The 23655-nt window shown below is 44.5% G+C and overlaps 1 protein-coding gene across 1 annotated transcript; it reads left to right on the top strand.

Moving 5' to 3' along the window:
• Positions 1 to 13298: 13298 nt before the first annotated feature.
• HFE (homeostatic iron regulator) lies at positions 13299 to 23241 on the top strand (the record flags this gene model as incomplete). Its single annotated transcript, XM_084259826.1, has 6 exons — positions 13299 to 13374; positions 20250 to 20513; positions 20715 to 21014; positions 21772 to 22047; positions 22165 to 22275; positions 23201 to 23241. 6 exons carry the CDS (start codon positions 13299 to 13301, stop codon positions 23239 to 23241), a joined length of 1068 nt encoding a protein of 355 aa, XP_084115952.1.
• Positions 23242 to 23655: the final 414 nt, after the last annotated feature.

Genomic DNA, 23655 nt, shown 5'->3' with positions numbered 1-23655 from the left:
TGCAAACATTTATTAGGCAATAGTTTATCAGAATAAGTATAGAGCCTCACAATGGCTATTTTGGAAGGAATATGGACAAAGGAGGTTTGATAGATTCGTTAACACAAATAGCTTTTTGAGTCCTAGTCCACTGCTAATCCATGCATTAGCATTTCACATGCTTGCTGAATACCCATTAAGCACAACACACCAGGAGATCATTAAGTAGTGGTCAGCCAAGCAAAGTGTCTCCTCTCAAGGAATTTGTACCTGGTGAGTCCAACAGAGACATGCACAACTCATTCAGTGTGATGAGTCTCATAGGAAAGACACAAACCCTGAGAGAACAGAAGAATAAAGAAATTCAGCTGTTCATGTGCTGGGTACAACTTTACCTTCAAGCACTTCCCAGTGCAGTTGGGAAAGCCAGAAAGCTTTCAGATTTCAGGACCACTTTACATGCCTCAGACTTAGCATGGGTCTCCTCATGTAGGTTACATGTAGTTTTACTCATGTAGGTTACATGTAGAGAGAGATATGAACTGCTTTAGAAATTAAAACTGAATATTTAATTAAGTAATCTAGTAACAATATTCATCTTTGATAATATTCATTAAATTTTATAAAATCAATTACATTCATTTAGAACTATATAATTAATATATAGCTGATAGGTTATAAATATATATTCATTTTTATTATATACTATATATTTGTATCTATAATATTCATGATGTATGTAATATCTATGTACTATAAAACATGTCACACATACAATGTATACATACATCTTGTACACTGTAAGCTTATATATACATGGATATATATGTACACACATATTATATACATATATATGTAAATGATGTAAGATGAACTGAGAGTTCTTATTCCTGGCAACCCCAGGTTAACTCATAAAGTTGCCTGCAGGTAAAACACAGTGGAGCTGTTAGTGCAGTGAAGGCTTTTGACCCCCTCCTGCCCTGACCCCTGCTGAGAATTCCTCAGTTCTATGGTCAGCTTGCTAGTTTTGTCTTTTTTCCAGACCCGACCCTTGACCCTTTGTTTGGTTTCTCTATAGTCCGCATATAAGCGAAACCATCCAATATCAACTCCTCCACTGACAAGCTGGGTGGCCCTGCCAAGAACTCAGCCTTCTCTAACTTTCATTTCCTCTTCCAGGAATAACACCTCCCTTAGGAAAGGGTGAAGGTTCAATTAGATAGAGTCTGCATATATTTCCCGGGAGTGGGCTGAGCACACAGTAGGCTGTAATTGGAGTTTTATTTCCAGTAGTCCCGCATACAATGGGACCTTTCCATTTAGGGGTGATTCTGAAGTAGCTGGTATTCTCCATATTTTAGAGGATGGGTGACAATAAACCACTTTCAACAAATTGGTTCACTAGTTCTAATTATGGGTGGTGTTCCCCTGGCCACCTCTGAAATGTCACAGAATCTGGGTACTAACCTAAGAAAAGTCTAACAAGAAAAGGAACTGGACCATCAGAGAAGGGAGGGTGTGTGTGTGTGCGCGTGTGTATGTAAACACATAAGCATGTGTATGCTCATATGCATGAGTGACTGTGCATGCATGAAGTGTTGGGGAGTGGTGTGCACATAATCCAGGTCCATCACTGTCACTCAGATTGTACCCCCAAATTGCTGCGCTTAGATCTCATTTCTTGCTCACCACTCAGTGAGAAAAGATGATGGTTACACTCTCATAGTCTTTCAGTCCTTGCCTCCTGCATACTGGTATCTGCATACTCTCAATGGTAGGTATGGCCATCTGGGAGAACTGGGCACTCCTTTACCCTATAATTTTTACTACTGAGCTCACTTAAACCTGCTTAAATTAAACAGTATCTTTTGATTGGAACAAAATTCTTATTAGGTTAGCTTACCTAAGGGTATATTGTTATGCCTCTGTTAAAATATAGATTTCTTACACTTTTCATGGCTAATGGTAGAGTACTTCCTCTTAATTGTGTAGAATAATCCAGGAAAAATACAAAAGACTGACTCAGAAACTATAATCCCTGGATTCAAATGTAGCCTTGCCATTTTCCAGCTGTACAATCTCGGGCAAGCTAATTAACTTCTCTATACCTCAGTTTTCTCATCTATAAAGTGGCACTAATAATACCTATTTCATAGGTTATGACAATTAATGAGTTCATATTGATATACTTCTTAAGATAGTACCTGCCATATCATAAGTATAACATTGTATGTATATACATATATGTATGTAAACATGTATATATGCGTGTCTTGAGTAAAAATATTAAAAAAAAATTTCCATACATACTTTAAGCAGGTTTAAGTGAGCTCAGTAGTAAAGGAGTGTCCAGTTCTCCCAGATGGCCATACCTGCCATTGAGAGTATGCAGATACCAGTATGCAGGAGGCAAGGACTGGAGGCAATGACCACATCTGCAAATGTTGATTTGAGAATGTCAGTAATGCTAAAAAGACTACAGTTAACTGAAGGCATTATATGCACCAATTTCATTCTTCTTCACCACCATCCTATAACTACCATTAAATCATTGGCATTTCACTAATAAGGAAATAGAGATTAAGAATTCAAATTTGCCCTACAATAGCCTTGCCAACTGATTATAATCCATGTACCCTTAAACACATACACACTATGAACTGAAGTCGAAGGTGAAACTTTTGTCCTTTATTTATAAAAAGCAAAAAATTGGGCCTCTCCTGGTGGTGCAGCAGTTGAGTGCTGGGCTGCGAAGCTGCCCGCAGCATCTGCAGCACCGGTTTGATCACTGGCCATTGGTGAAGGTCCCACATGGCGTGCAGACCTCTCCTGCCATGCCCACTGCTCCCCTCAGCAGTGTATTTTGTCAGTCTGCCTGTTCTGTTCCCCACTCTGGCTCTGGTGAATTCTCTCACCCTCCTGTGCTTCTGACTGTACCCAGTATTTGTATAAATAAATCTTTAAAAAAAAAAGCAAAAAAAATTAAAAAAAACTCAACTTTTATCTACTTACTAATTCTTTTTTTTTTTTTTTTTTTGTGAGTTGTGGATAGAAGGTGTTTTCACCTTGTAAATGTCAATACATCCTTATGGACCTCACAATTCCCCAGCAAAGATGTTTACAATACATTGTGCTATTTGTTATGATGGGCATTAGATGGCGCTCTGAACTAACCAACGTTTACTTTGGAGACTGAGTCTCTGGCCTTTTATTTAATTATTGACTTCTAGTTACACATTTAAATATTTTCAGTCTTTTGCTGGACAGAAACTATTATTCCCATTTACTGGATGATGAACTGGTAAACCACAGGTAAGACCTTAGACTGCAGCAAATCCACTGGCAGACAAGCACATGGGAGGAACAAAGGCTTGGTTTTTTGTCTAAAAGGTTCAGAAAAATCATGCTAGATGATTCATTCATTTCATAAGGAATTAATAAGCACTTTCTATAGGCCTAGCACTGTGCTGGGTTGGCAGATGAGAAAGTAAGAAGATTTTGGAGGCTGAGACCTAGAAATTTGTAGTTAATAGTGTTAGTGAAGACAAGGTCTGCTGGACCTGAACAGGAGAGGGCAGTCCATTTACCAAGGTGGACGTTAGACACTTTTACAATGGCAACTTTTAAAAGATGAAATTACTTCTCCTTTGAAAGTAAAGTTACCACAGTGAGAAGGAAAATAACAAAAGAGAACATGTCTGTGCTAAGATTATGACACTGGAAAAGGCTCTTTCCCAATAGCAAACAGAAGCATGAAATTATTGGTTTAGGTGCATGAATTGTGACAAGGTTGACAGTAATATAATAGTGGTAATTCATTTAGAAAACAGTATGTGCTAATAGGGATACAACTATTTCAGGGTTTTGTAACTTTGCCATATGCTAAAATCAATCTAGCACCTTGATTGTAACAAATGCACCCCGAAAAAACCCCAAAGTAGTTTGGACTGAAGGGCAGTTTGTCCAAAAGTCCAAGAGTTGAAAAGCCTCCCTCACTGTTACTTTGCCATTGGGGAAGACAAAACATAAATGAATTAATTAAATTCTAAAAACTCAATTGTTAAGTAGTCATTTTTTAAATTTTAGGTGAACAAGTGAGTATAAAGATTTTTTTTCTGCCTTAATGTTTCCAACGCTAGTTGAGTTTCTGAAGAACAGTTATTAAGGTTTGCTTCACAGCCCCAAAGTATTTACGAAGTAGGATGTTGTTTGTGCCAATAGGCACTAGGTGGCGCGCCAAATCCAAACTGGCGGGACAGCTGATCAGGCTGCGGGGTGTCATTACTCATTTTGACTTGACATTGTCTTACCTTTGTCATAGACAGTCTTTTAACGGACAGCAGTGATAATTACCCATAATTCACGATGAAAGGATTGAGAAGCTGTGAAATTGGAGAAAGGACCCACAGCTGTCAAGTAGTGAGGCTGGAGGCCAGGACCTTTGAAGTCAGTACCCTCAATAAAGAGAAATAAAATGTCAAATGGACAAGAAAGTCACTTTTGTGGATTAAATCACTCCCCTAAACAATAATTCAGCAGGGGAGATAAAGATCATTATCAGAACCTACAGTTTAAAATACAAGGGGGAACGACCAGGAAGAGAAGGTGCGGGTATGTTTTAGCCTCAAGATAGTGTGGGGTAAAGACCATAGGAAGAAATGGCCAATTTACCGAATGAGTGAATGGAAATAGTCTCTTGGAGAAGCCACTGTAATTGGGACTTTAAGGTGAGTAGCAAATTAGTTTTAAAAACCCAGGAATTTAGAGAGATTGTATATGGTTTATATTTAAAATTTTTTTATTAAATATTTAATAGTGAGATAACCACATTATAGGCCACTATCTGAGGATACTGACCTGTCACCTGGGAGAGAGCACCTCTTCAGAAAAACAATGTCATTGATAACAATAATATTATTGTTATTGCTACTATTTTATTAAGCTATATAATAATTATAAACATGGTTTATCATAATTTTATATCAGGTACTGTGTTGAAAGTTCCTTGATCAGTTTTTTGTATTTTTCATTTAATTCTAAAGATCATTTTATGAGACAGCTGCTATTATCACTTATTTATGAATGAGAAAATGGAGGCAGAGATTTAAGTAGCTTTATAATATAACTTTGCCTTGCAGGCTAATTCTAATTCATGTGTCATTGAAACACACATACACATACATATGCTCAAGAAACCAGATACAAGTGACAGTTTACAAAAAGCCAGGATGTACAAAAATGAGAAGGATTAGACTGTTGCTTTTCTCATTAGTAATGAAAAAATATACGTGGACTGTTTCCATTGACACAAATTAAATATGGAGAACTTTTTGCTCTCTTAAACATTCTCAGGCTGCAGAAAGATAACTAGTAACAAGAAATGTCATTGCATCCGCCTCAACTTTTCCGAGCTAAACTAGACATTGACCCATCATTAGATCTGATGGGAAATAAGTGACTCTCTAAATTAAAATGTACTATATACAGTTTATTTCTAATCTGTCAGGTCTGTAATTATTACCTGCTATAATTAGTGATGTCTATACATTAGTGATGTATATATTAGTCTATACATTAGTGATGTCTATATCTGTTAACAGTTGTAAGAGATCATTCATACAAAGTATCATTTGGTGATCCAAAATTTTTGCCCCCATTTAACATATGAGCTATTTGTGGTTCAAAGGAGCTGGAGTAAGGCCATAGTTCACAAAAGGCCAGGCACAAGGAATCAGTCTTGAAATGCAGCCATATAAATTTGCACTAAGAAATGGAATTGTCAAGGGGACAAGACAGTTGTGGAGCCCTGTTACCCTCATTAGTTATGGACACGATGGGGTTCCAGGACACTGCTTGTTGGCTCCTTGTTAAGGCTTATCTCTTCAATGTGACTAAATTCATTGCTACCAAGATAGTTTTGACAATGAAATGAGAGAAAGTTTGCATAAAGTTTAGTGTGGTTCCTAGCAAACATTCTTTATTCCTGCTACTATCAAAGCTCATTATATTTTTTACTATTATTTAAAGGAATAAACTTGCAGTTAAGTGTGCTTATTGAACACATCTCACTTGCTGCTCCTTCTCCAAAACTCACCCAGTGACAGCAAAAGATTTCACAAAGAAGGCGTAGCCCTTCAATGATAAAAGGAATGGGAGAAGAATCAACTCAAGAGAGATGCCAACAGTATATTGGAAGCTGGAGGAGAGATGGATAAATGCTAAATGGCCTTGTCAGAAAAGATTTAGTCCTTTGAGACACCGGGTACCTCTGAGGTCGTGGTTATAGGCAGGACTGAAAACTGGCAGGTTTGTTAGAAATCTGTGGAAGAGGCCTTCTAATGCTCAGATTACCTAGCCCCAGGTGACTGCCAACACCCAACTCAGTAGAAGCCTGGGGGTGTGCCTCTTTGGTGATGTTGAATCAGATCAACCCTGGACTCAGAGGTCTCAGCCATCATTGACATTGAGGGTGCAGGGTGCAGTGTGAAAGAAAAAACAGGGTTTTAAAGGATAATTTGCACATTTAAACTGTCCTAGCCCCTCCCTTCATTTGTCTCCCAGAACATTAAATCTGGTCTCATTTCATAATTCAATCAATTTTTATTGAGGATCTGCTATGTACAATGCACTGAGCCAGGCACTAGGGAAGCATTTGTTCTAGAGCTGCTGTGACAAAGTACCAGACACTGGGTGGCTGAAACAACAGAAGCCTATCGTCTCCCACTCCTGGGGGCTAATTCTGAAATCAAGGTTCCAGCAGCAATGGTTCCTTCCAAGGAATGCTCAGTCCTTGGCCTATCTGGCCTGCCCCTGAATCTCCCCACCAGCTGCCTGTAAACTTCTCAGTGTCAAAATCAAGTCACACTGCATCAGGGCTCATCCTAATGACCTCACCTTAGTTGATCATTTGCTAAGATTCTATTTCCAAATAAGGACACATTCAAGGTACTGGGGATTAGAATTTCAACCACTTTAGGGGACATGCTTCAGACCATAACAACTACCCACCCATGAGGGTTTTTAGGGACATAAAGGGCGGAGGCTAGTTTGCAGAGTGGTGTCTGGGTTTCATGTTGTAAACTGACTTTTCAGGAGAGAGGCAGGAAGGCCTGTAAAGAGGACAGCCCAGGGCCCATTCCTTATCCCACACCTCCTCCCCAGAATGTCTTTCAGTGGAGGTGACCCACCATGGATCTTGTGGTGTTAATGTGTAGATTGAGGGGTACCCCGAGATCTCCAAACTTGCATGCTCTGAAAGGGTTCTGCCATCTGCCACATAAAGACAAAGCAAAATCTTCGTGTGAAAGAATTTTTAATAGGATACTGTGCATGGAGAGAGAAGAGAAAAAGGATTATAGCTTCCTAATAAAACACCCTAAGTTACTCATCCCCTTGTGGGTAAATGCAGTCAGACAGGGTTGGCCCAAAGCAGGGCTGCTAAAACATGAAAATGGCCAAAAGTCTAAAGCACCTTCTGGTGGGAACTATAGGAAAGGGGCAGAAGAGGCCAGGCAAGTCTGGGATGAAAGGAGCAAAATCAAAATATAAATTAAGTTAAAGGCTGCCATTGTCAGCCTCCCCATGGGTCTCTCAGCCACGTCTCTTCCAGATATCTCTACATGTCTCAACTCCATGTGTCTTCCCATGTTCTCCAAGTCACTGATACAAGTCCGAAAGCAGAGTAACAAGTATGCTCTGCTTCACACATATCTCTGCTCCTAGTCTTCTTCTCACCAATCAACTCCGTCCTTCAAAAGGTGGGGTAGGGAGTGTGGAACCTCCCCTTTTTATGGCCATTACATTTAGTAAGCATGGCAGAAGATGGGGTTGTGGTGGACACCCCTGTGCCACTGTGCTGAGTTTGCTAATGGGCCAGGAAGGTCTGGACTCAAAGCACAGAGGGCAGTGGCTCAGTGGGAACAGAACCTATCAGTGCTGGGTGAATGTGACCATCCCTCAGGGAGAAGAAGCCACACACTCCTGCCACAGAGCCTTAGTTAGGCCTCAATAGGATGTAATTAACATGTGGGGCTGTCATTAGCATGTGGGGTAAGATCCAGACTGCCAGGGTCTGTTGCCCTCAATGGGTCTGGCCTAGTCACCAGAGGGTTGAGCCAAAGGACCCAGAATCCTTTGGGATTCTACCAGAGGGGCAGGGGAGAAGCCAGAGAGTCAGTCCTGCTGAACCCCAAACGTTGCATGTCATTTCAGAGTTTTTATCTGACTTCATGAACACCACTGTTGGAGTGCTCATGTTAGGAATTTTGACTGTGGCTGGAATTGGAGTTCTTTGGGAAAAGCTCATCTATCAGGTAAGAAAGATAGGCAGAAGGGTGGTGGCCTTGCTTTTGTTTGGGGTTCATTCACATAGGCCATCCAGATGCTCTCAGCAGCACATTATTATCTCAAGGCTAGTCCTTGGGGCAAGCTGGAGCCCATTCCAGGGACAGGGGGAGAAGCCCCACATGGACCCAGGTCAAAGGTCAATCAATAGTCATGTCCTTTCAATGACTTTCTTCAGCACTTCACCCCTCATGACTGAATCTCACATGCTCCCCACTTCTAAAGCAGTGTGCCCTGATGATCAGTGTGGGGATTTACTAGCACAGAGGTGGCTTATTTAACAGAAGGTGCCTCCGGAGCAGTGCAAGCCACCAAGACCCAGCTAGAGGCCGAAGACCAAGTTAGAAAGTTGGAAGAAATAAAGTTAAAGAAAGAGGTGAGAGGGCCTCTCTGATAGCACAAGGGGTTAAGCACAGCACTGTGAAGTTATCCACAGCCTCTGTAGCACGAGATCAATCCCCGGCTGGCCAGGGATCTACCCACATGGCGCAGCAGGTATTTCAGTCAATCTGCCCGTTCTGCTTCCCACTCTGTTTCTGGTGAATCCTCTCACCCCTCGCACCTCTGGCCCGCACCCCAGCTCTTGTATGCATAAATAAATAAATCTAAAAAAAAAAAAAAAAGGAGGCGAGATTATCCACTATTACAGAGGCATCTCCTTGTAAGGCAGAGGTATCATGTTCCCCACCCCACTTATATGTAGCCCCCTTGGGGCAAGCTATTGGGAACTAGGGGAGAGTTGAGAAGTTTATTGAAGCTGTTTAACTTGGAAGTCAGGTGGACTCAGGGAAAAAAGAAGAGCTGAGGCCTGACTTGTACCTGGGTACTGCTGGGAAGGAGGTAAAGAAGGAGACACATGGAGGAGAGAAGCATAGAGATATTGGAGAGAAATATGTGGGTGAGAGACAAGAGGGGGTGGGGGGGAGCAGACAATGGCAGCTGTTATCTTGATGTGGTGTCTCATTTAGTCCCAGCTTTCCGGGACCTGCTTCAGAACCCTCTCTGTGGTTCCCCCGAAGCTGCCTTAGTCTTGTGGCAAGATTTCAGGTCTCAGCTGCCCCACTTAAGACCAACCATGTTTGGCTGAATAATTAGGGGTGTTTTAATGGGGCATTAATATCCTTTCTTCTCTCTCTCTGCACAGAAATAACATGCATAAGCTGTGTGTGTGTGTGTGTGTTCATGTATTTTTTTCTGTTCCTAGATCCCACTCCTATTCCAACTTGCAGATTACCTTTCTCATGAGTTAAATACGTATTTTGGGTTGTCTCTGTATATGTTTTTAATTAAAAGATCTTGCGGACTTGTCCACACTGTGTCACCTCTCCACCCTTTTGGTTAAGGATACCGCATCTGCTTGCACTTCTGATCACTCACAGACATGTCCTTGATGGGATATATTTGAGAAATTTTTTTAAAAAGCATGCCCAGGAATGGAGTTAGAGTCCCAGGCTGCATTCCCATCAGCAGCAATTGGGAATCCCTGAGTCCTTGTGTCCCTGCAGACACTGGGCAGTGTTAACTCTCTAGTATGTTAGTGTTCTGGGATGCAAACCAACATATCACTTTGCATTACCTTTATTTCCAAGTACTTTGGGTTTTCAGTAGATAAAATTCTTATTCATTTTTTTCTAATCATTTTTGGTTTGGAGTTTCCATTTTTTTGATTAACAGGTGTTCCTTGTATATGCAAATGAATAATCTTTTTGTGTGCTTCAGATATTGCATATAATTTTCCACAATCTGTCAGCTACATACTAACTTTATCCATGACATCCTTCATTGAACATGAGTCCTTAATGTTGATATGAGCACTTTTATCAGTCTAGATCAATGGAATAGAGTCACAAGTTCAGAAATAAATTGACATCTAGTGAGAGTGCCAAATAACTCACTAAAGAAAGAAGAGTCTTTCTTTAGACCGGAACAACTGAATGGCTATGTTGTGAGATAATGGAACAAAAGACTCACCTATCTCCCATGTGCCCTGTGTCAAAGCCATATATGCAAGAACTAAAATGATAAACTCTTAGAAAAAAAAAATAGGTGTAAATCTTTATGATCTTGGATTTGGCAATGCCCACTTATGTAAGAGTATAAATCGCCATAGAAAGGGACATTTCTGTGTTCTGCGACCCAAGGAAGGGTAGAGAGGAGATGCAGGGGGAAGCCAGAAAGGACTTGGGAGAGAAAACTTGGAGAAGAGACTTGGAGGAGGCATGCGGAGCAGAGAGACAGGTGCAGAAGTCTCATTTCCTTCTCAACCTTGGACTTGGAGGACATGGAAGGAGATACATGGAGTCAAGACATGTGGAGTAGACACACTTGAAAGAGAAGTGGGTGAGAGACAAGTGAGGAGGCTGACAGTGGCAACTGTTACCTTGATTTACACTTTGATTTTGCTTCTTCCTTCCATAGTTGTCTGGCCCCTTCTACCCCTTTCCTACGGTTTCCCACCATGAGGTGTGCTAGACTTGTAGCAAATTTTCAGGCCTTAGTAGCCCTGCTTTGGGTCAACACTGTTTGACTGGACATTTACCCACAAGGAGATGGGTAACTTTGGGTGTTTCATTGGGAAACTATTACCCATTTCTTTCTCCTCTCTCTAGCACTCGATAATAGGGTTAATATCATTTAATCCTATTAAAGTTCTTCCACAGTAAGAGAATGCTTTGTTTTTATAGGATGTATGGCAGAACCCATTTAGACCCTGCAAGTTTGTGGGTCCTGGGGTGCCCCTCAGTCCACCCATGAACACTTAGATATGACACAAAAATAAAATAACTATAGAAAAATAGATAAATTGGACTTTATCAGAACTGACAATATCTGTGCCTCAACGCACAACATCAAGGAAATAAAAAGATAAAATTGAATTGGACAGAATATCTCCAAATCATAGATCTACTATGAAACTTATATTCAGAATATATAAAAGATACTTACAAGTCAATATTAAAAAGCAAATAACCCCAATTTTTAAATGGGGTAAGGATATGAATAGACATTTCTCCAAAGAAGGTTTATAGATGGTCAACCAGGAGTTTAAAAGATGTTTGACATTATTAGTTCTCAGGGAAATGTAAGTCCAAACCACAAAGCAGGTACTGCTTCACACTAGGAGCCTTCACTAAGATGGCTAGATTACAAAGATGGTCAGTTAGAAGTACTGGCAAAGATGTAGCAAAACTGGAATTGTCAAACATTGCAGCTGAGAGGATAAAATTGTGCAGCCACATTGGAAAACACTGTGCCAGTTCCTTAAAAGATGAAACATAGTTACCATGTGACAGAGGACTTCCACTCCTAAATCTAATTTAAACCCAAGGGAAATGAAAATATAAAATGTAAAAAACATGCACATGAATGTTCAGAGTAGCATTGTTCCTAAGAGCCCCAAAGCAGAAGCAATCCAAATGTCCACCAACTGACTGGATGGATAAATAAAATACAATGTAGTATATGCCTATGACAGAATTTTATTTATCTATGAAAAAGATGATGAAAACATTATGAAAGAAACCAGTCACAAAAGACCACATATTACATGATTCCATGTATATGAAATGTTCAGTATGGGCACTCTACAAAGACAGAAAGTAGATTAAAAATTGGCTAGGATTAGGCGGGATTTTGAGGTGACCACTAACAGGAACGGGTTTCTTTGTGGGGAGGGTGAGAAATACTCTAAAATAGTGGTGGTTGCACACCTTTGTGACCACCAAATTTTATATTTTAAATGAATTAATTGTTTGATATGTGAATTATATCCCCATAAAGTTGTTACCAAGAAAAAAAGTACTAGTACCATCAATCCCCATGTACTCGTCACCAAAATTCTGTATTTTCTTAAACCTACTTCATATCCCCTTACAGCTAAGACCCTAATTTTCAAGTTTAATTTTTCTCTTAGATGCCTAAATATAGAATTTAAGTATTGAAAGTTTTGCATATAGGTATTGAAAGGTTTGGGTAAAATTAGATGTCAATATACTTTTGAAACCCTTAAGACAATAGTTCTCAAATTTTGGGGGGTGTTTATGTGGGGGAGAGGGGGTGCTTTCAAAATTCCAGTGACCTAGTGACATGGAAAAGCAATTAAACCTGAATATCTGGGAACAAAAGCAGGACATCTAAAGGTTTAATAATTCTCCAGATAATTTCAATGTGCGGTAAAGTCTGTGAAAATCAATCAGTTATTAATTCATTCACTATGTAAATCGCAAAAGCTCTTTCAGTAAGACCTAATTTTGTCAATCTTACGATTTAATTAATTCTAATCAGAGACTAGGATGAATTTTAACACAAAAATCATTATATCCTAAATAGAAAAAAAAATCTAAGTTGGACTTAAAAGTTTTGTAAATGTATAATTTACTTTTAAAAGTTTTCAATTTTTACATATCGAGTATTTAGATCAGAAAAAGGTTAGAATTACTTTACCTAATCAGAAGCATCCCTTTTAAGTTTAAAAACCAGAGAACAGGGCCTCCCTTGGTGGTGCAGCGGTTGAGTGCTGGCCTGCGAAGCTGCCCGCAGCCTCTGCAGCGCCTGTTCGATCCCTGGCTGCTGGGCGAGGGTCCCACATGGTGCACAGAGACAGACCTCTCCTGCCCCGCCCGCTGCTCCCCTCAGCAGTGTACTTCATCAGTCTGCTTGCTCTGCTCCCCGCTCAGGGCTGTATAAATAAATCTATCTTAAATAAATAAATAAATTAAATTAAAAACTTAAAAAAAATAAAATAAAAACCAGACAACAGGCTGGGTCACTGAGTGGTTTCTCAAGCCAGTAGGCAGGCCTGCAGGAGAGGGAGTTCAAGTTCAGGAGATCTGATTCTTGGCCGGAAAAGGATTGCAGTGGGCAGGAGGTTTTATTTGTGAAGCCGGGAGCCATGGCAATGGCTCCGGTGACTTCTCTGGCCAATCCCGTTTCCCCGCCCTGCAGAAGCACTGGCACTAGCGGTCCGAGCCAGGGAAATGCGCCTGCGAGCTCAGCCCGCGCTGCTGCTCCTGATTCTCCTGCGGACTTTGGCCGCCCAGGGCAGATCGCCACGTGAGTCCGGGGGCCGCGGGCGGGAAGGGGGCGCGGCGGGGGAGGAAAAACCAAAACGGGCTTCCTTTTATCTTCAGCATTTGGGAGTTCGCTAAGTTCCAGGCCACAGCTCAGACCTGTGCGCAGTCCCATCTCCCGACTGCCCAGGAAAGGGACCCTGGCCACTGGGGTGCAAGAATGGGTTAAAGGGCCTTGAGCCCCGGGACCTTGTTGGCAATCCTGCCCCGCTGTCCCAGCTCTGCTGAGTGGCACTCACAACCACCCCTCCCCTCCCCTATGCTTTTAAATAGAAATCTTTTTTGTTTCTCAATAGTTTCTCTTTGAGGTGCAACTGGGCTTGGGGTCTTTGAACTCAGATTTCGGGTTTTGTCTTTTCTGTTGGTTGTGTCACCCCCTGCATTCCCTTCCCCCTACACCCACCATCCTCAGCCCCCTCCTCATCCTCCCCCTTTTCAGGTCAAACCCAAACAGGAAGTTCTTCTGACTAAGGGCGACCTTGGCCTCAGGGCCCCTAGGTGTTTCCGCAGGCAGCAGGGCAGCAGGAGGATTGTGAGACTTCTGGCTTACAAGAATCCACGGGGGGTTGGGGCTTCCACTTGGGGAACAGGGGTGTATAGGAGTGGAGAGCAGAATCTGGGTTCTGCCCTACTCACTGCTTTTGGTGACACTGGGTGGAGGCCGCTGGGGATGGAAGGCTTCTGAGAGGTACTGACTTTTGGCAATTGTTATTTTGCCCAGAAAAAATAACAGATCTGTTATTTTTGAACTTTTGAACTGAACGGGAATAGTTCTCTTTTTCAGCTCAGGATTGTTGACTTGTCCTGTTACTTTGCTGGGTAGAGTGAAGAGGATTTACTAATGGTGGGTGCCAGAGTGCTAATAATCACCATTAATATGGTTACCCCAGTTTTAAATCATCTTCCCATCTGTGATCTCAGGGGACTCCACTGTGTACTGGAGAGGTAGCAGATATTTTAAGTTGCTTTTACTAGAGGCTAACCAGCCCTCAAGTTCAATAACTTCCCCCAGGTAATAGACTTTAGCTAACTAGTTTTCTGCCTTGCCATACTTTCCCGTCCTTATAGTGGGTAGAAATACCAAGGTGAGGCTGGAGGTGTGGGCGTGAAAGAAATCACCAGAGACAAAGTGGAGAACAGAAGGGGTAGATTTACTGAAATACCCTGCAAGGGAGCAGGGGTCCAGACGGGAAAGGTCTTTCAGGGAAGGGGGATTTGAGGTTCTCTTTTATATTGTTTGTGTGGGTGCTCTAACTTGGGGCACCAGGTTGCACCAATTATCTGCTGAGATGTCTGGTCTCTGGCACTGGCCTGTGACACAGAAATGTGTCCTCACTCTGCTTCTGCACTTCTGGGGCTGGGCTGCTTTTTCTGGTTATGGGGTATGTATTATGGCCCAGTTCCCCTGGCATTCATATTAATTCTCTTATCTATTCCAGCCTCCAAAACACACCTGCTGTGCAAGGAGCAGGTTTTTAACCTTATTAAATGGTACCGAACAATCCCAACAGTGAGTTTGTTATCTGAGCATCACTCAGCGAGTTATCACTGGCCTCAGAACAACACTTTGAGGGCAGGTGTTATGTGTGTCCACATTTTGGAGATGACTTATTCTCTGGTAACTTCCCTTAGTGTTAACCCAGGCTTTGGAGGTTGAGCCCAGTTCTCCCCATCATGGCTGTGATTCATAAACATCACCATTCATGCCTCAGAGGTTGAAGCATAAGATTTGATGTTGAACAGAAAAATTAATTGTTCACAGAGGTAGCAGGAATCCAAATCCTGTATAAGATTGTTCTAGGCTTAGGGGAGATAGCAGGGAGTCATGTATGCCCTCTGATTATTTTGCATTCAGATGTGGAGGGAATGCAAATGGGGGGGGGGACCTCAACAAATAAAAAAGTGGAACCTTAGGTGAGATCTTTGAGCTGAGACTGTAACAGGTGGTCCGCAGGAAAGGGGGAGGTTCCAGGTTCCCTGCCCCACCCAAAGGAGGGTGGAGCTGAGCAGGGAGAGGAGCTGAAGAGGAGACCAAGGAAGGAAGCAGGATGGAGCCAGAAGACCTGGAGGAGGCGCATGGAGCCTAGAGACACGTGAAGAAACTGCGCTTGCCTTTTGGTCGTGGACGGGGTGACACAGATGTGGGTCAGACCCGTGGGGAGGTGTCAATGGCAGCTTTTATCTTGATTTTGATTTTGCTCTTTTCCTTCCGGGCTTGTCTGGTTGTTTCTGACCCTTCTCTGTGGGTCCCCACTGGAAGATGCTGTAGACTTGGGGCAGGCTTTGGGGCCTTGCTTTGGGCCAATCCCATTTGGATGGAGTTTTACCCACGAGGGGACGGGTAACTTTGGGTGCTTGATTTAGAAACTAGATTCTTTGCCTTTCCTGTCTTGTCCTAGTTGTATTAAAGTTCCTTCCCATTAAAGTCTCATATGTTTTGTGTTGATGCGGTGGATGGCAGAACCCATTTAGAATAGGCAGGTTTGCTGGGTTTGAGCTGCCCCTCTCCCTGCCCTGTAACAAGACCTGAAGGAACTAAGGGCCAGGAGGATGGGAACTCATTGCCCAGAGAAGGTGAGGGGGGCCTGGTAGGTTGGGTAGAAGCTGGAGTCTCATCCTAAGCACTGTGATGGTGTTTCATTGTGAGGACAGTCGAGCCTCAGGGGGGGTTTAACAGCATCCCTGTCCTTCACTCACTGGGGGCTAGTAGCGCCCCCCTAGTTGTGATAACTGAAAATGCCTCAAAACACTTGCCAGATGTCCCCTAAGAGAAAACACCTTCCAACTAAGAACTGTTGGGTTGAAGGAAGAGTAGGATTTGGGGGGCCACAGGTCAAGAGTGGGTGATGGGCACTGCAAGTTCTCCTAGGGCCCCATAGGCTGCTGGTGGATTCGAGCCCCAGAGTGACCTGATCTGTCATAGCTGTGACAAAGATCACTCCAGCCTCTCTGGGGAGCAGAAGGAAGAGAGCAACTATAAAAGCAGAGAGAGAAGCCTGGATGCTGTGGCCCTGGTCCAGCCAAGGTGATCAACTGGGCCAGGAGGGATCATAGGTGGGGGTGGGACATCCTTGGATTCCAGGTATAATTTGAAGGAGGTTTTTGAAGGATCTATGTGATAGGTGAGAGGAAGAGGTGGCTGTTATTTAATAATGTAACTATTTCATTTTTGACTTTTATGTGATTGGCATGAATGATGGTATACCAGGCGATATCGTGTGTGAGATGGAATGGGCAGAACAAGGTGCAGTTGGGGGTGGGGAGGCCTCAAAAGCCTGATTGGGGACTAGTTAAGTTTAAGATTCCACGCAGTGTTGTACTCAGTTTTTAACCGTATTAAAAAGCAGTGGCTGATGGTATTGTAAGCAGCCAAACCAGGTTTTTCACTCACCACAAGAAATCCAAATTCTGAATCACAAGACTTATCTTTACATGAAGGAGATTTTTGCAAAATGGCCATTAAGGGAATTGGCAGCATAGGCAGTCCCAAACAACATGCTTCCTGAATGGAGGGAGTGCTGGGACCTTATAAGGGGTGAAGGAATGTGCAGGAGTCAAGGTTTTACCTTTCCAGGTCCTAGGTGTTGCCAGGCAGTCTAGATGACAGGAGTCAAGGTGTTTGACTTTCCCAGCAGGGGTTGGTTGTCTCAGGAATCAGCAGGTGCTTCTTGTTCTGATGCCACTATCAACTCAGAGACACAGAGAAGATTATTAGGAATATTGTTACAGGGCAGGGAGAGGGGCAGCCCAAACCCCACAAACCTGCCTATTCTAAATGGGTTCTGCCATCCGCCACATCAACACATACATATGAGACTTTCATGGGAAGGAACTTTGATACAACTAGGAAATAAGACAGGAAAGGCAAAGAATCTAGTTTCTAAATCAAGCACCCAAAGTTACCCGTCCCCTCGTGGGTAAAACTCCATCCAAATGGGATTGGCCCAGAGCAAGGCCCCAAAGCCTGCCACAAGTCTAAAGCACCTTCCAGTGGGGACCCACAGAAAAGGGTCAGAAACAACCAGACAAGCCCAGAAGGAAAAGAGCAAAATCAAAATCAAGATAAAAGCTGCCATTGACACCTCCCCACGGGTCTCACCCACATCTGTGTCACCCAGTCCACGACCACAAGGCAAGCGCAGATTCTTCACGTGTCTCTCGACTCCATGTGCCTCCTCCAGATCTCCTCCTGGCTCTCCATCCTGCTTCCTTCCTTCCTCAGTCTCCTCTGCAGCTTCTTCTCTCCCTGCTCAGCTCCACCCTCCATTTGGGTGGGGGCAGGGAACCTGGAACCTCCCCCTTTCCTGGGGACCACCCTGTTACAATATAACACGATTTTCCAAGTTCTCAGCAATGGAGATGGAGCCAGTTAATGGTTAATCGGAAGAAGGGAATAGGAGGTTCAGTTCAGTGAGTTAGCAGTCTGAAGCAGGATTGCAAAAGGGTGGTTAGAGTTTAATCCACTTCCTAATTTTTATTCCAGGGCTGTTTTCTTTGCAAAAAGCAGGAGATCCAGCTACAGTACCCTGCAGTCAATTGAATTCAGAGCCAGAGATAAAAATTTAGTTGTCATCCTTTGTCAGCCAACAAGTTTGTATTAAGCACTTTTTGCTTGAGTGTTGTAGGCACTGGGGGTGCGTGCTATTTTTGAGGGAAGATGTAGGGAAACAATCACTTGCCTTTTTGGTTTACTGGGTTTCCTCCTATATTTGCTCTGCAACTGTTTTGCCAGGGGAAAAGCTGCCCTGAGTTACTACCAGCATTTAACAGCAACCATTTACACAGGAAAGAGTAGAGGTACAGTATGGGAAAGAAAGAGGAAGTGGCTAAAAAACAAAACAAAACAATGTACAGCAGATTTTTTCACCTCAGATCTTCTTATTTCTCTCTTTTTTAAAGATTATTTCTTTATACATACAAGAGCTGGGGTACAGGCCAAAGGTGTGGAGGGTGAGAGGATTCACCAGAGACAGAGTGGGGAACAGAAGAGGCAGATTGACTGAAATCCACTGCTAAGGGGAGCAGCAGGCGAAACAGGAGAGGTCTTCTGTGCCATACGGGTAGCTCCCTGGCTGGGGATTGAACTCATGCTTACAGAGGCCGCAGACAGCTTCATAGGTAGCATCTTAACCCCTTGCTCCACCAGGGAGGCCCCAGATCTTCTTATCTCTGAGCACCAACACCTGAACTCAGTTGCCAAAGCTGCCCTAGGATCTTCTGGAGTCTACCGGCTCCAGAGGAGACTGCCTGATGGATGGTTGGGCAGAGGCCGGGGGCAGCAAGGCTGTGGCAGGCATGTGCGGCAGAGGGAAGCATGCAGGAACGCTGGCTATTCTTGCTTCTCTTGGCCAATAAAAGGAAACAGAGTCTGAGGAGAAGCAAAGTAGGTTAATTTGTTGATATAATGAGGATGTTACAGGGCAAACTGAAGGGTATCCCAGGAACCCTGTATTTACATGCTCTAAATAGGTTCTACCACCTGCCACATAAAGGCTAACGTATGCCATTGCCTAGTACCTTCAATCGAAAAGAACTTTAATACAATTACTGTGAGACAGATAATTAGTGTGGGACAGAGAAAGAATAGAGCACAAATAGTTTCCATTGAAGCGTCCAAAGTTACCCATTCCCCTGTGGGTAAATGCCCAGCCAAACAGTGTTGCCTCAAAGCAAGGATCACTAAGGCCAGAGAGTCTGCCACAAGTCTAAGCAACTTCTGGTGGGGACCCATAGGAAAGAAGCAGAAGGTGCCAGGCAAGTTTGGAAGGAAAGAAATGAAATCAAAGTATGTGTCAAGATAAAGGCTGTTGGGTTTCCCTGGTGATGCAGAGGTTAAAGTCTCAGAGCTACCAAGCTATCACCAGCCACTGCAGTATGAGTTTCATCCCCAGCTCACCAGGTAGCTACCCACATGGCAAAGCAGACCTCTCCTGTCTCACCTGCTGCTCCCCTCAGCAGTGTATTCCAGTCATTCTGCCTGTTCTGCTCTCCACTCTGTCTCTGGTAAATCCTCTCACACCCCACCCCCCACACCTCTGGTCTACACCCCCGTTCTTGTACGGACAAATAAATAAATCTTAAAAAAAAAAAAAAAAAAGATAAAGACTGTTATTGTTAGCCTCCCCAGAGGTCTCTGGCCCACATCTGGTCCAGGTGTCTCCTTCCATGTCCCCCAAGTCCCTGGTTCAAGTCCAAGGTCAAGACATAAGCACAGCTTCTTCACATGTCTCTGCTCCATGTGCCTGCTCCAGCTCTTCCTTCTTCTCCCTTTCCTTCCTTTCCAGTGCCTTTTCCCAGTCTTTTCTAGCTTCTCCTTGCAGCCCAGTGCCACCCTTCCTTCGGTGGGGCAGGGAACCTAGAATCTCCCCCTTTCTCTGCATATCACACTGTTACCAGGAGGGCAGCAGACTGGTGTCTGAAAGATGCCATCCTGCTCTTTGACAGAGGACAGGGATATTCATCTCAAGTTATATGTAGAAGTGGGAGACTTGGGACACAAGTATCTGGGGATTCCATCTGACACCAGCTTGCTTTTGCCATCACCTGGTGTTCAGCTATCTTGATGCTATCTCTGTAGCATAGCTCTTTTTCCTTGCAATGTTAAAAAATAGGGTTTATGAAGCCTAGAGGGAAATGAAAGGATATGGGGAAGCATATCTGGTGGGGCAGACATAGACTTTGCTGCTGCATCAGAGAGGCCCAAGGAGAGCACAGACAGACTGGGCCATGACTGGAAGGCTGGCCCTACATTTCACCTTGCCCATGGTGGTCCAAGACACAGCTGGGGGGACCATTTGATTAGCGGATGAGTGGAGGTACCGCCTCCCAACCCCCTGTGGCCTGTCACCCTCTCCCCAGGGTCACACTGTCTGCAATACCTCTTCATGGGCACCTCAGAGAGGGACCTGGGGCTGTCCCTGTTTGAGGCCTTGGGCTACGTGGATGACCAGTTGTTCGTGGCCTATAATCACGAGACTCGCCGTGCTGAGCCTCGCGCCCAGTGGGTCTTGGGTGCGGCCACCAGCCGCCTGTGGCTGCAGCTGAGTCAGAGCCTGAAAGGGTGGGACCACATGTTCAGCGTTGACTTCTGGACCATTATGGACAACCACAACTACAGCAAGGGTATGTGGCAGGGGGGGTGGGGGGGGGAGGGGGGGGCTTCCCTCCTGAGGTGGACCCAGCCCTTCCATTCCTGAGGAGGGAGGGAGATGGGAGTTTGAAGGTCCTGAAGGGAGTGAGCAGGGACAGGGGAAGGAGTTTGCTTCCTGAGGTCATTCAGTCCCTGGAGAAGTTGGAGACCAGGATCTACTCTTTTGGTTTCAGTAACGAAGCCAGGGGTATTGCCAGAGTCCCACACGCTGCAGGTGATCCTGGGCTGTGAAGTGCAAGAGGACAACAGCACCAGGGGCTTCTGGAAGTATGGGTATGATGGACTGGACCATCTTGAATTCTGCGCTGAGACACAGGACTGGAAAGCAGTGGGACCCGGGGCCCAGGTCACCAAGCTGGAATGGGAAAATACTAAGATTCGGGCCAAGCAGAACAGGGCCTACCTCGAGCGAGACTGCCCGGAGCAGCTGCGGCGCTTACTGGAGCTGGGGAGAGGGGTTCTGGACCAGCCAGGTATGATGGGAGCCCCCCCCCAGAGTGGAGGAGATCCCTGGCCAGGGGTTCAGAGCCTGAGGTTATGTGACTATGAGAATGAACTGAGGTCTGTGGTTTCCTCCCTGAGGTCTCATCTCATAATTGAAATGAAACACACAGCAGCCATTATTCACAGCTTTCATAGTTTTCTCTGTGCCTGAGGCCAAAGAGGTATCTGTGATCTATTCTTTGTTTAACCAAATGTCCTGTGTACATTTGTACCTTTTAGGAATTCATGATTTTCACAGGAATGCCCAGGTGAGGAATTACCAGTGAGGTAACTGATGAGAGTAGCAGAATCCTTTGGAGGTAAACGTTACTTTCCTAGAACATTGAGCCACCTAGCTCTCTGTCAAGGCCCCTTTTCACAAGAACACTTACTGGATTGAACCAGGGGAAACTGCTGACAGTAGTTATTTGGTCATTTCCTATACTAGTACATAGCGATTCATTCTAATTGCACTTAATATATTAATGCGAAACAGGAGATGCAGGCAACAGACACAGCTATTTCCACAGGGGACAGAAAACAGGCTGATGTGACTGTTGCGTGTGGGACCACCTCAGAGCTGCATTTGGGAATATAGTGGAGAACACACATTCCCTTGTAGCTGCCTTTGTCTAACCAGTGGGCTCCCCTCCCTCCTGCCCACTGGTAGGAGGGAATTGAAAGTTTTGGTCTTCCTGGCAAGGGTCGAAAGATCCCTTCTCCAGATGCTTCCTTCTTCTCGTGCAGTACCACCTCTGGTGAGAGTGACTCGCCACGAAGCCTCTACAGGAACCATGCTGCGGTGTCAGGCTCTGAACTTCTACCCCCAGAACATCACCATGGTGTGGTGGAAGGACAGGCAGCTGCTGGCCACTGAGGACGGCACCCCTAAGAACGTGCTGCCCTGTGGAGATGGGATGTACCGGGCCTGGGTGGCTTTGACTGTGCCCTTTGGGGAAGAGCAGAGATACTCCTGCAGGGTGGAACACCCAGGCCTGGATCAGCCCCTCACTGCCCGCTGGGGTAAGGCTGAGAGCCAGGGACTGAGCAAATATGCTGTGGGGGATGGAGGTGAGCCTTGCAATGAGGAGTGCCCGCTGTGCTGGGCCCAGCAGTGATCAGAGGCTTTTGTTGTTTTAGAGTCCTCGCTGCCTGACACCCTGGTCATTGGCATCATCAGTGGGATCGCTGTTTGTGTCATCATCTTTATTGGGATTCTGCTCAGAATCTTAAGGAAAAGGCAGGCTTCCAGTGAGTAGGCAAAAGGAACTCTCTTGCCTCTGACCCTCCCTTCTCCCCACCCCCAATAATTCTCTTGCAGGAAGTGGGATGGAGGGAGGGCAGAGGGGATTTGGAGTCCAGGAGAAACCTTGTCTCCTCTTTTTTCTTTGGGGGCACCAACACCTCCCTGGAAGCAGGAGTTAGCTGCTTTCCTCAGAATGAAAGCTACAAATTCAATGAATACCTTTGAGCGCCTATTATCTTGCAAGGTGGTGCAGGTCTTTACGTTAGTTAGTCACTACTACTAGTCTCCAAACCCAGAGCTAGTAGGGATTGAGATCCCTAACACAAGGGAATGTGGTTATAGATGACCCTGTGGTAGATACACTTTTGGGGGAGAGGGGGTAAATAAAAGGGAATGTCCACTTTCAGCTGGGGATCTGGAAAGGCTTCCAGAACTAAAGGAAGGAGGATTTCTTAGGTGAGCTTGAACATGAGGACAGAGCTACACAGGTGCTGTTGGGAGACAGAGGGAGGTGAGGCCATATTCTCCAGCCTCTTCCTTAACTGTGCATAATTATCGGTGACCAATTCTACCTCTGCAAGTCTGTGGTGTGAGAAAAGACAGGCCAACCGAAGCCAGCTCCTGCAGCACCCTGGTCACCTTTGGCACCTCATGTCTATTTACACTGGAGTCAGTGCAAGGGATATAAGCAGGGAGGGCCATAATCTCGGTCTGGAGAATACACCATCCATAAGAAGGTGGGATGGGAAACAAGGAGACCAGTTAGAAAGATACTAAGTGATCCCAGATGTGGGATAATGGTACTTGAAATCCAGAGTTCTTTGGGAAGGGAGTGCTCAGAGTTGAGACGAGCAGGTGAAGGAGTAAGGGATAGGGAGGAAGACACCACCCAGGTCTGAGATGCTTCTTTCTCTTCTCTTGTCTTTACAGGAGGAGCCAGGGGGGACTATGTTTTATCAGAATATGAATGAAGTGCCACCTGCAGGCCCCTGGTGGGAAAGAGAAACAGAGACTCAGAGAGAAGGGTGCACTGTGGCCTTCCTCAGGTTTCAAGACAGAGCTGGACCTAACAAATAGAAACCGCCTGTGGAACTGTTCTTAGCCTTCCTCTTCACCCACAAAAAGTTACCCCCATGTAGGTTTTTGAGTTCCTACATATTAAGAATTCCTAGCTGTGACCTCTCCCCAGGAACTCACTAGATCTCAGGAATCTCAAGCTGCATCTGGAGCCTGTCTTCATTGCCTGCAGCACCTCAGACTCCATATGCCTACATCTCATCTCCTTCCTCTGGAGTAGGGCTTCTTAAATTTGGGGGGCCCTCATGATTCCTTGCAACAGCTGAAAATGCTGTGAACCTACTCATCAGGACATACACTCTCATACC

The sequence above is a fragment of the Talpa europaea genome (assembly GCF_964194135.1).
Source record: "Talpa europaea genome assembly, contig: HAP1_SCAFFOLD_147, whole genome shotgun sequence".
Taxonomy (NCBI): domain Eukaryota; kingdom Metazoa; phylum Chordata; class Mammalia; order Eulipotyphla; family Talpidae; genus Talpa; species Talpa europaea.
The sequence above is the reverse complement of the archived record's forward strand: the minus strand, read 5'-3'. Positions and strand labels throughout refer to the sequence as shown.